Here is a 14091-nt window from a genome sequence, read left to right on the forward strand (position 1 = left end):
GACTTGAGAGAAGATGTGGAATTTATTGAGGCAACTGTAACCCAAGGGTATCACCAAGTCAACTTTCCTCACAACAATGTTGTCATCACTAATTGTTGCTACCAAGACGTCATATTCCATAGTAAGTACAGTGACTTATTTACTTCTAATATGTGGTTCAAAAGTAAGATTCAAATTAAAGATAACTTCAAGGTTTTCACTTTTTGACAGGGCTTTAGTGCCAGTTCTTGCAGTTTCTCTGTCTGAGCTTCAGGACCAACAATTACGACATCCGTTTTGTCCTGGTGGAGTTGAAGAAAGTTTTCTGCCATCCAGGACTTCATGTCTAAAGTACAGTTTAAAAGGGCATCAATTGGTCTGGAGTCATCAGGAGACACGCCGATGTACAGCTGTGTATCACCAGCATAACTATGGAAACTGATGCCATGACTCTTGATGACGTTTCCAAGTGCCAGCATGTAAAGATTAAAAAGTGTCAGACCTAAAATTGAACCTTGGGGGACAGCACAATCCATTTTATAGCTTTTTGATGGAGATGCATCCATTGTAACATAAATGTCTCTGTCAGAGAAACCAGTTAAAAGCAGTACTAGAGAGGATTGTGAAGGCAAGATAAAAGAATCAAAGGCTGCAGTAAGATTGAGTAGTACTAGTTTTTTCATATCCATATTTGATCTCAGGTCATTAACAACCCTGACCACTGCCATCTCTGGACTGGTATTTTTCCAAAAATATCTTTGGAGACATAAAATCATTTAACTGATTAGAAACAAGCTTCTCAAAAATTTTACTTAAAAATGACAGATTGGTCACTGGTCTGTAGTTGCTAAGTACCAAGGCCTCTAAATTATTTTGCTTCAGAAGAGGCTTAACCATGGCAGTCTTAAAAGCAGTAGGGAAAATACCATTTGAAGCGAATAATTTACAATGTTAAGCAAGTATTTCAGCATCAACCAGGACAAACTTCTCACATAAAAACAAAGGTTCCAGGGTGCTAAAATTCATAACCTGGGTTTGACATAAATTAGATCTAATATTTTCTATTTTACTACTGAAGTGGACTGCGAATTCTTCACATTTTGAGTTGGTTGACATACTTCTAGATTTCATAAGAACAGGTTTAATTAAGCGATCAATGGTTGAAAAAAGAATTTTAGGGTTGTTCTGGTTGTCAGTGATCAATTTAGAGAAATGTGCCTGTCTTGAATGTTTAACTGTTTTATTGTAGATAGTGAGATGCTCTTGGAAAATTTGGTAGTTGATGATTAATTTGTTCTTTCTCCATTTTCTTTCTGCCATCCAACAGTTTCTCTTTAATTGTTTTATGTCTTCAGTTTTCCAGGGGGGTGTCAGATTGGTAGCAGTCTTTTTCAGTTTAAGTTGGGTTTTACTGTTAAAACTATCTACAATAAAGTCACAAGACAAGGGTAAAAAGTCTGCAGTTGTGTAAGTGTAACTTAAAAGCTCAATAAAATTTGCTGCCACTTCAGCAGTAAGATAGCGTTTCCTGACAGTTCGCTCTGGAATATCCTCTTGTATAAAAACCATTTACAGTAAAAAGACACCGAAATGATCAGAGATGCCTTCATTCACAACTGAAGAAATATGTGCAGAGACCATGGGTTATCACCAGGTCTAAGGTGTGGCCTCTGTTGTGTGTTGGCTGGTTCACATGTTAGTAGTAAATTTAAAAATTCTAATGCAAAAGAGTCTGATTTTTTTGTCTATGTGCAAATTAAAACCACCTAAAATAATAACTTTGTTGGAATTAGTATGGATGATTGACAGCATTTCTTAAAAGTTTGAGATAAAAGAGGAGCATCGTTTGGGTGGTCGATAAATACAGATACAGTATAGGAGGACTGTTAAAAACAAAGGAAGTGTATTCATCAAATGTAGTGTGTTTAAAAGCAAGTGATGCTGAGAGAATGGATGCTCTACCCCCACCATTTTTCCCAACCCTGCATGAATACGAAAAACTACAGTTTGGTGGTGAGGCTTCAATGAGTGTAGCTGGTCCATCTGTGTTAAGCCAGGTCTCAGTTAAAAACATACAATCAATATTATTACCTAAATTCAAATCATTAATAATAAAAGTCTTGTTTAAAAGAGATCTGACATTCAAAGGTGCCATACTCAGGGTGACTGACGAGGATTTCTTACGAGGTGGGTCTGATGAAGGTGATCCAAACTGGTTAGCAGTGATTTATGTTGGAGGAAAGCAGCTGTGCTCTATGAAAGTTCAGATGGAGGCCGTCACTCTGGATTCTTTTATGATGTTAAAGAGATGGATAAAATCTTGCTTCAAGGTTTCCGACTGTTGCTGCAGAATATCATTTGTACCCACACAAACAACCACAGTGTTCACTGAAGGGTGCGCCTCCAGTACGCCACCGATTTTTGCAGAGATGTTATTGACGGTAGCGCCGGGGAAACACAGAGCTGTGGAGGAGTGTGTTTTCACATGCCTGATGATGGAGTCCCTGATGATGACTGTGGTGGGACCACACCGAGAAACTGGACCACAGTTCGGTGGGGGCTGCCGAGGGCTGCGGCCACATTACGGGTCTCCGGTCCCAGTAGCCGCAGGGCCTGACCGAATGGAGGTGGTGGAGGTCCTGCTGGACAGAGGAGGAGTCAGGGCAAGCAGGTGAACCGGCAGTGGGAGGATTATTACGCGGAGTGAAGGAGAGAGCCACAGCCCTAAAGCAAGCAGAGGGGTGGGCAGCTAGCATGGAGCTAGGTTTGCAAGTCAAATTCTGGGGGCAGGTTTATATGACCAAGGCAAAAAGTTTAATAGATGTTCTGAACAGCCACACAAAGGTGTGGTGGAAATTAATTTTCACCATTTTTATGCAGCCAGTGTCCTAGAAGAGACTAATGGCAGCTACAGTTGTGGTTTTAGGTGTGACAACAGTGAAAAGTGACTCGTCTTGAACAAACAATGGCTCCTGAAGAGGTTAGCGTAGGTGTTGTGATAACATCAGTTAAATGGACAGTATTTCTGAAAGAAGAGCAAAGAATGGCACTGTAGGCTTTTATCAGGGAAAAATAATTTCAACTCTTTTACCAACTGGCTTCAACAAGGGTATGATCTGATTGGTTGAAGTTAGACATGATAGACAGATGGTTCATCCAATCACCTGCCATGTGTTGTTTTCAAAAGGTCCTGCCCTTTTCCAAACAGGACAACTTCACAGATGGTTCTTTGTAACAAGCCATCTGACATGTCAGGTTAGAGAGAAGCTGCCAACTTTCTAACTTCCACAAACCCAGCGAGTGAGTGACGTGGATGTGCATGTTGGATTGTTGATTTCAGAGAGTTAGAAAAATTGTCAGATGCAGACCCTCCAGTTTCAGTGTAAGAAAGGTGAGGGGGTTCTCCAAAGCTATTTCACCATCCAACCATCTGATGGAGTATACAGGCACCTTTAGGCTCATATGATTATCACTCAGTACTGTCTTGGAAATGTAAACACACACACAAGCTGTTGATGTTTCCTGAGAGTCTGCAGTATATAACTGTTTACTTGACCAATTAACAATACCATGATTTCTTTTGGGGAGAAATAAAACAATATAGCCGTCTCTATAAATGACACCACATCTGGATGGAACAGAGGAGCAGCTGGAGAAACTGTTCTGTATATTCTCCTCTCTCCAGATGGAGCTTTGTGTTGTGCTCATTTTGTGTTTTAAGATCTTGACAGTATAATGGAACAGTTATGTATTAAATTTGACTGCAGACATGACTATTTTATCACAAGAAAATATTATGGGCTATGGTGTTTTGTTGTGAAAATACACACAATATTCCTGTGGAAGTTGCTATATGTTATCTTTTATATTGTTAGCTTAAACCTGCTCACTTGAACTTGCTGGCTGGATGCCAAAACAATGACCTGAAACCGTTTAATTGGCCACCGATCATTATCAGCTGATATTTGTTCTAAATGGTTTGATCAGTTGTCTCTATGAAGGCAGATCTGATGATGAAGAGGCGGGGTCCAAAATTAATGTCTGTTAAGTGTCAAATGCAGTGAGATTTAGCAAGTAAATCTACAGGGACAGGGAAATGTGTTTTGGTGTCATTAACTAGCATGCTGCTGCTGTACTCTTCTGCCTGTGTCAGAGTTTGACACACACACAGGAGACAGGGACCTCATGGTCAGCTGCACTTCAAAAACTCAGAAATTAATACCAGAATGGCCATGAAAGCTGTGTAAAATATAAAGGTTTCTATCTTTTCGTTGTTAAAATACCAAGGCAGAGGGGCGGTAGTTCAGTTGGTAGAGCACACGCTCCATATACAGAGGCTAACGGCTGGTTCACACGCCTGTGCATGGCTTTACCTTCTGGTCATTTCTGCACCCATATTAACAGGTTAGTGCATCAACAGGTGCAGCTACAACCATGTTTCATGTAGAGATTCAGGGGCTTGTCTTTCTTTTGTTTGCTTGACACATGTGGTTCTCAGCAAAAATACACATTAATGATCACACAGTCGCACAGTCATATCAACATTATATCAGCAACAGGCCAACTCTCACATTGGGGAAGTGTTTTCTTTCTTAATCTCTTTTCTCTTCTCCCTCCATTCATCCCTCTCTCCCTCTGCGAACGAGGAAAATCACTGATCGCTTTCAGACAATTTCAGTGTGTATTCTCTTCTCTTCAAACTCTTCTGCACACTCTGTGTAGTAATAGAGAGCTTTCAGCAGGCGTCTCCCAACAGAAACACACAGCAGCTTGTGTGGACACCACAGCGTGTGTGAGCTGCAGCAGTTCAGTGACATACTCAATATATCATGTTGTTAAGAATAGTTAAACAAATGAATAATGCTACACAATGGATAGAGGGCTTCAAATAAACCCAGTGATTGGTATCATCAGAACATGTGTTACTCTCTGCTTGTTGGGAGACAGTTTAGTTTTAGGAACTAACTCGTCTAACTATATAATTGAGTAGCATAAAGAGATGACAACTACCACCTCGGTATACAACCCTCAGTTTCACCAAATCAGTGAACAAAGTTGAAGTGCCCCCAAGTGAGTCATCAACATTTTTAAGTCGTTTTCCAGTAAAAGACAAACTCTTAAACACACATGTTAAGAATACTAAATGACTGTCATTGTTGGGCCAGATACTGGCATATATGTGATGTATATCACTATACGTCTGTGATAAAAAAAAAACACTTAGACATTGATTTTGACTTAACTGAAACTTTAAGGACATAGTAACAATTTAAGTAATTTCACTATAGAATAATTATAGAGGTTTAAAGCTACAGTAGTTTAATACAATCAACATGTGAGTGACACATGAGCACTAAGCATTAACAGTGCATCAACAGCTGTATACAGAGACTTCACAAGGGCATTTCTAAATCATGAGGCACTGGGGGCCTTCACAAGACCTAACCTGCATGATGAATCATTCAGTTTGCCCAAAAGATGTAAATTATGTGGAATCACTATGACTTTGGGATTCATGGTGGAACAGTGTATTCATTAGAGCAATGTAACACAGTCATGGGCCAAATAAACTGACTGGAGTTAATATTCACTGACACAAAAATTCAACTTCAGTTACTAATGCAGATCATATGCTCGTGGCATATAAACATTATTTACTGTTGCAAAATTAGGGTTCTAATTTGTCAGATTAATAAAAAACTTCTTGTACAAGCCACAGAGAGTGTAGTATTTCAGTGCAAGAAAAAACTTTTCATCCCTGAGACCATAAATGAGAGGACTCAGACATCTTGGAGCAAGAATAAAAGTAATGTAATTAAAGTACCTGACATTAATGTATAACATGAAATCAGTTCGAAGAACAGCAGCTTCTATGAATGGGCAACACAGCTGGATGAGACAGAGAAGCAGCTGGAAAGCATGAAGAATTACTGTTTTGAGACCTTTCCATGTTGACTTCTTGTTCTCTCCTGATGCAGCTTTGGCCACTTTCATAATTTTAAAATAAGAAAATACAATGATGATACACAGAATCAAGAAATAGAACAGAACCAGAGATGATCTCAGATGACTCTGCCAAGTTTGAGGGATGAACACCTCCACAGAACATACTGTGTATTGTTTGTATGAGCTAACAGAGGCTGATGCAAAGAAGACTAAGACAATCACAATGCAGGGTACAGAGCTGAGGCCATGGATGATGAGGACAGCACGTAGAGCGTTGCGTGTGGAGCACAGCACTGCATGGTTCAGGGGCATACAAATAGCCACATATCGCTCCAGGGTCATTGCTGTCAGAGTGACTGGTGTAACTAAATTATACACTGATGAAAAAATGTAGATGATGAGACACAACCACAGCTGCACAGTCAAATGAAAATAGTTCAAGATGAGCAAGAGATTTGTGATACACAATATCAGACAATCAGACAAAAGAGTAATAGCAAATAAGATGTAGCGCATGCTTGTGTAGAAGAAATCCTTCATGAAAAATGTTGTGATCAACATAAAGTTTATGCAAAGGAAAAGTGACACCAAAACCTGAACTAAAATGACCCGGTAATTAATGCTTCGCATTACGGGTTCACCACCCACTAATGAGTTGTTGTTAGTCATATTATTCACTGGTTTTAAAGGATTTAAATCCTGATGATCAACCTTTATGTGGTTATTAGTTCAAATAAGTTCAATATGAAAGACCTCACAGCTGCAACAGGTAGAATTTGCATTGACCAAAGCAGAAACAATGCACAGCAGTAGAATAAATTTGTCAGAAACACATCAACAGTTCAAAGGACACAACATGTTTAAATCTCACCATCCCTACTGTAACATGGCACTGTGGCCCACAGAGAAACGTCTTCTGCTGAGCTCAGCCTTCTGAGAGAGGACTGTGTATGAAGGCTTTATAGGTCAACTATTATACAGTGGAGTCACCCAATCAACCTTTGCTCACTACAATATTGTCACCATCAGTTCCTGGTAACGCCCTTCATAGATTATACTAACTAGTAAATAATAATAAATAGTAGTAAATAAATGACACATGCTGGCAAGTAAAAATGTACTGAAATTTCAGATAGATAGAAGGCTTTTAGGAAATTAGGAGCCTACAACCCATTTAGACCTAGTATTAAAATGTCATCTGGAAAAATGCATATTAATGCAAGGTGTAAACACTGTGATCAGAATGAGATCAGATCTGTCAGACCACATCTGGAGGTAGTTTGGCTTGTATTGTCTTTAGATCTTAAGCAGGTATAAACACAATCCAGACAACAATCTGGATAACGTATCCGGATACAGATCACATTTTAATACCAGGTGTAAATGTGATGTTATTCAGGCGTATATTCTTTGCAATAGGGCGTAGCTGAGCAGGAAAAATCACACAATAAACATTTAGAAATGTTTTTGCATCTGAACAATCATAATTAGATGTACAGTTTTAAGTGTCATGATATGCTGTGCTGTCAGGCAGAACATCTGCCTTTTAAACTTTGTCATTTAGTGTCAGTTTGGTTATTCATGTGAATCATGTAGATCCTGAGAGTTTTTTAATCCTCACCATGTCTGGTATCAGCACAGCAGCTGCCAGAGATGCTCTCTCCATATTCTCTCTTCTGCAAAATGAGTACTTTTACTTTTGGTATATCGAGCATATTTTGATACATCTTCAACAACTTAAAAAATGGATTATGCAATTATGCATGCTGTTTCTGTCATTTCTGTCACTTTTCTCGTGTGCAACACTATGGCTGTCGTCCAGGAGAGACTGTTTGAAAATGTGTGCCATTATCTCATTTTACTTTTCACGCAGCCTTTTCGTTTTAGGCGGACAACATGTTGTGCAAACTAGTTTTTTTTTTTCTAACATAACTGACTCGTAGTCATGTAGTTATGGTTGTCACTCTCTGTGGCCCAGCAGGCTTCAGTGGTCACATTTACAACTTCAAATCAATCACTCTTGCACACAAACTACTATTCCATACCCTTTCATTGCTTACATTTATGCCCACAAAATTACCACTATATGTTTTAGTACAAATTCAACAGCAAACTCTGTCTCGTATGGTTTTGATGCTGCATCAGACGTGTTTCAGCACTCTTTTCCACTTTTCTGTTGAACTTGTGCTCACATGCGTTTAATGTAGGAAGGCTGGACAGTCTAAAGAAGCAACAGGAGATTAATGTTGTTTTATACTGATTTTCTTGATTTTGGGAGAGAGATATGTGCATAAAATTTGTGTTTGAGCTGTTAAATTCAATTTATTATCTGGTGTGATGAAAACTCACAAGACTATTTCTACATCTAAAAGTGTGTTTTACAATCAGATTCTGGATTGTTGTCATTGTTTGCACTGAGTTACTAACAGCAGCAAACACACACAGAGGAATCATTTGGGAATATGATGCTGATGGTGGCTCACTGAAGTCATGGTTTGTTTTTCTCTGTGTGGATTTAGACTCAAAACAGAGCAGTGATGCCAATGAGCCGATCAACACTATTCTCTTATGGCAAATAAACTCCTGTGAAACTCATTAACAATGATGGTTAATTAGTTCATTAATTATTTAAAGTGTCCTCTGAGTGAAGATGGATGACACAACAGGTAAAAGAAAGTTTTTAATCAACTTGTACTGAAGTTTCTGGAGGCCCATTTGTTCTCAAAACTATAGTAAAAACACTTGTATGTAAATAAAAACATACAGGAATTTAGTGGAATCAACACATCTTTTCTCATTGCCATAATGTAAACATACAAGTTTTATTTATTCATGTGAAATAATGAGATGAATAAATGAACTGTACAGAGTTCAATCAACTCATTAAAATGTTTTTAAAGAAACATTATCAGCACATTAGCAGACTTCCCAGCATGCATTGCTTGAGAATTTGAGACCTTATTTTTTATAGTTTGAAGAAAACATGAAGAAAACTTGTGTTGTTTGTTTTCACAATAATTAAAACACTGTGAACCTTGATGGAGGTGGTATTGAAAGGGACAGTTCAGCCCAAAATCAAAAATACATATTTTTCATCTGACCTAAGGTGATGTTTAACCATCTAGTGTTACGGTTTGGAAATTTTGTTGGTCACTTCCTGTTTTATTTTGTAGTCTTGGTTCTCCCTCGTGTGTCTTGTTTTTACTTCCTGTCTTTGTCTGTTTTCCCGCTCTTTTTGATTGCCATTAGTGTCACCTGTTTGTCCACCTGTCTTTCATTACTTTTGTGTATTTAGCCCCTGTGTTCCTCTGTGTCAGTGTCAGTTCGTTGTGTTTCTCTGTCAGTCAGCCTGCATCCCCTGTGTTTCCCTGCCGAGTTTCTACTGTGTTATTTTTCCCCTGATGATGATGATGATGATGAAGAATTTTCTAATCAGTGACCTGAACTGCAATATCACCAAGGCAAAACGGATAACAGTAAAAAGTATTCAAAGTGTCTGTAACTGCTTCATCATTGTTTTAGTGTGTGGATTATATACCATGTAAATTTAAAGTGTTAATATGATCTGGAGCAAATGGGAAAAATGACTCTGCATCACCAAACGGAGGTTACCATGACAGCGTGATGCACACAGTTTGTGCTGCTGTTACATTACATGAGATAATGGAGTTTGATATTACACACAGGGATACAGATAAGTAGCTCATTATCATCACTATAGTATATAATACTTTTGTGTGTGTGTGTGTGTGTGTGTGTGTGTGTGCGTGTGTGTGTGCGTGTGTGTGTGTGTGTGTGTGTGTGTGTGCTACAACGCCCATTGGTACTTAATATTTAAAACATATAGTCCTACTAGTGATTGGTATCATCAGAACATGTGTTACTCTCTGCTTGTTAGGAGACAGTTTAGTTTTAGGAACTAACTCATCTAACTATATAATTGAGTAGCATAAAGAGATGACAACTACCACCTCGGTATACAACCCTCAGTTTCACCAAATCAATGAACAAAGTTGAAGTGCCTCCAAGTGAGTCATCAACATTTTTAAATCGTTTTCCAGTAAAAGACAAACTCTTAAACACACGTTAAGAATACTAAATGACTGTCATTGTTGGGCCAGATACTGGCATATATGTGATATACAGCACTATACATCTGTGATAAAAACACTTAAACATTGATTTTGACTTAACGGAAACAACATAGTAACAATTTATGTAATTTCACTATAGAATTATTATAGAGGTTTAAAGCTAAAGTAGTTTAATACAATCAACATGTGAGTGACACATGAGCACTAAGCATTAACAGTGCATCAACAGCTGTATACAGAGACTTCACAAGGGCATTTCTAAATCATGAGGCACTGGGGGCCTTCACAAGACCTAACCTGCATGATGAATCATTCAGTTTGCCCAAAAGATGTAAATTATGTGGAATCACTATGACTTTGGGATTCATGGTGGAACAGTGTATTCATTAGAGCAATGTAACACAGTCATGGGCCAATTAAACTGACTGGAGTTAATATTCACTGACACAAAAATTCAACTTCAGTTACTAATGCAGATCATATGCTCGTGGCATATAAACATTATTTACTGTTGCAAAATTAGGGTTCTAATTTGTCAGATTAATAAAAAAACTTCTTGTACAAGCCACAGAGAGTGTAGTATTTCAGTGCAAGAAAAAACTTTTCATCCCTGAGACCATAAATGAGAGGACTCAGACATCTTGGAGCAAGAATAAAAGTAATGTAATTAAAGTACCTGACATTAATGTATAACATGAAATCAGTTCGAAGAACAGCAGCTTCTATGAATGGGCAACACAGCTGGATGAGACAGAGAAGCAGCTGGAAAGCATGAAGAATTACTGTTTTGAGACCTTTCCATGTTGACTTCTTGTTCTCTCCTGATGCAGCTTTGGCCACTTTCATAATTTTAAAATAAGAAAATACAATGATGATACACAGAATCAAGAAATAGAACAGAACCAGAGATGATCTCAGATGACTCTGCCAAGTTTGAGGGATGAACACCTCCACAGAACATACTGTGTATTGTTTGTATGAGCTAACAGAGGCTGATGCAAAGAAGACTAAGACAATCACAATGCAGGGTACAGAGCTGAGGCCATGGATGATGAGGACAGCACGTAGAGCGTTGCGTGTGGAGCACAGCACTGCATGGTTCAGGGGCATACAAATAGCCACATATCGCTCCAGGGTCATTGCTGTCAGAGTGACTGGTGTAACTAAATTGTACACTGCTAAAAAAATGTAGATGATGAGACACAACCACAGCTGCACAGTCAAATGAAAATAGTTCAAGATGAGTGAGAGATTTGTGATACACAATATCAGACAATCAGACAAAAGAGTAATAGCAAATAAAATGTAGCGCATGGTTGTGTAGAAGAAATCCTTCATGAAAAATGTTGTGATCAACATAAAGTTTATGCAAAGGAAAAGTGACACCAAAACCTGAACTAAAATGACCCGGTAATTAATGCTTCGCATTACGGGTTCACCACCCACTAATGAGTTGTTGTTAGTCATATTATTCACTTGTTTTAAAGGATTTAAATCCTGATGATCAACCTTTATGTGGTTATTAGTTCAAATAAGTTCAATATGAAAGACCTCACAGCTGCAACAGGTAGAATTTGCATTGACCAAAGCAGAAACAATACACAGCAGTAGAATAAATTTGTCAGAAACACATCAACAGTTCAAAGGACACAACATGTTTAAATCTCACCATCCCTACTGTAACATGGCACTGTGGCCCACAGAGAAACGTCTTCTGCTGAGCTCCGTTCAGCCTTCTGAGAGAGGACTGTGTATGAAGGCTTTATAGGTCAACTATTATACAGTGGTGTCACCCAATCAACCTTTGCTCACTACAATATTGTCACCATCAGTTCCTGGTAACGCCCTTCATAGACTATACTAACTAGTAAATAATAATAAATAGTAGTAAATAGATGACACATGCTGGCAAGTAAAAATGTACTGAAATTTCAGATAGATAGAAGGCTTTTAGGAAATTAGGAGCCTACAACCCATTTAGACCTAGTATTAAAATGTCATCTGGAAAAATGCATATTAATGCAAGGTGTAAACACTGTGATCAGAATGAGATCAGATCTGTCAGACCACATCTGGAGGTAGTTTGGCTTGTATTGTCTTTAGATCTTAAGCAGGTATAAACACAATCCAGACAACAATCTGGATAACGTATCCGGATACAGATCACATTTTAATACCAGGTGTAAATGTGATGTTATTCAGGCGTATATTCTTTGCAATAGGGCGTAGCTGAGCAGGAAAAATCACACAATAAACATTTAGAAATGTTTTTGCATCTGAACAATCATAATTAGATGTACAGTTTTAAGTGCCATAATATGCTGTGCTGTCAGGCAGAACATCTGCCTTTTAAACTTTGTCATTTAGTGTCAGTTTGGTTATTCATGTGAATCATGTAGATCCTGAGAGTTTTTTAATCCTCACCATGTCTGGTATCAGCACAGCAGCTGCCAGAGATGCTCTCTCCATATTCTCTCTTCTGCAAAATGAGTACTTTTACTTTTGGTATATCGAGCATATTTTGATACATCTTCAACAACTTAAAAAATGGATTATGCAATTATGCATGCTGTTTCTGTCATTTCTGTCACTTTTCTCGTGTGCAACACTATGACTGTCGTCCAGGAGAGACTGTTTGAAAATGTGTGCCATTATCTCATTTTACTTTTCACGCAGCCTTTTCGTTTTAGGCGGACAACATGTTGTGCAAACTAGGTTTTTTTTTTCTAACATAACTGACTCGTAGTCATGTAGTTATGGTTGTCACTCTCTGTGGCCCAGCAGGCTTCAGTGGTCACATTTACAACTTCAAATCAATCACTCTTGCACACAAACTACTATTCCATACCCTTTCATTGCTTACATTTATGCCCACAAAATTACCACTATATGTTTTAGTACAAATTCAACAGCAAACTCTGTCTCGTATGGTTTTGATGCTGCATCAGACGTGTTTCAGCACTCTTTTCCACTTTTCTGTTGAACTTGTGCTCACATGCGTTTAATGTAGGAAGGCTGGACAGTCTAAAGAAGCAACAGGAGATTAATATTGTTTTATACTGATTTTCTTGATTTTGGGAGAGAGATATGTGCATAAAATTTGTGTTTGAGCTGTTAAATTCAATTTATTATCTGGTGTGATGAAAACTCACAAGACTATTTCTACATCTAAAAGTGTGTTTTACAATCAGATTCTGGATTGTTGTCATTGTTTGCACTGAGTTACTAACAGCAGCAAACACACGCAGAGGAATCATTTGGGAATATGATGCTGATGGTGGCTCACTGAAGTCACGGTTTGTTTTTCTCCGTGTGGATTTAGACTCAAAACAGAGCAGCGATGCCAATGAGCCGATCAACACTATTCTCTTATGGCAAATAAACTCCTGTGAAACTCATTAACAATGATGGTTAATTAGTTCATTAATTATTTAAAGTGTCCTCTGAGTGAAGATGGATGACACAACAGGTAAAAGAAAGTTTTTAATCAACTTGTACTGAAGTTTCTGTAGGCCCATTTGTTCTCAAAACTATAGTAAAAACACTTGTATGTAAATAAAAACATACAGGAATTTAGTGGAATCAACACATCTTTTCTCATTGCCATAATGTAAACATACAAGTTTTATTTATTCATGTGAAATAATGAGATGAATAAATGAACTGTACAGAGTTCAATCAACTCATTAAAATGTTTTTAAAGAAACATGATCAGCACATTAGCAGACTTCCCAGCATGCATTGCTTGAGAATTTGAGACCTTATTTTTTATAGTTTGAAGAAAACATGAAGAAAACTTGTGTTGTTTGTTTTCACAATAATTAAAACACTGTGAACCTTGATGGAGGTGGTATTGAAAGGGACAGTTCAGCCCAAAATCAAAAATACATATTTTTCATCTGACCTAAGGTGATGTTTAACCATCTAGTGTTACGGTTTGGAAATTTTGTTGGTCACTTCCTGTTTTATTTTGTAGTCTTGGTTCTCCCTCGTGTGTCTTGTTTTTACTTCCTGTCTTTGTCTGTTTTCCCGCTCTTTTTGATTGCCATTAGTGTCACCTGTTTGTCCACCT

The 14091-nt window shown here is 38.0% G+C and overlaps 1 protein-coding gene and 1 pseudogene across 1 annotated transcript; both read right to left on the reverse strand.

The window, feature by feature from the left end:
• Positions 1 to 5329: 5329 nt before the first annotated feature.
• LOC146329017 (odorant receptor 131-2 pseudogene) lies at positions 5330 to 6594 on the reverse strand (annotated as a pseudogene).
• Positions 6595 to 10559: 3965 nt separating this feature from the next.
• On the reverse strand, positions 10560 to 11486 carry LOC146329018 (odorant receptor 131-2-like). The gene has a single exon (XM_084716725.1). It carries the CDS (start codon positions 11484 to 11486, stop codon positions 10560 to 10562), a length of 927 nt encoding a protein of 308 aa, XP_084572851.1.
• Between the last annotated feature and the right edge of the window lie 2605 nt (positions 11487 to 14091).

This window comes from Lutjanus erythropterus, chromosome 4 (assembly GCF_056507025.1).
Source record: "Lutjanus erythropterus isolate fLutEry1 chromosome 4, fLutEry1.hap2, whole genome shotgun sequence".
NCBI lineage: Eukaryota > Metazoa > Chordata > Actinopteri > Lutjaniformes > Lutjanidae > Lutjanus > Lutjanus erythropterus.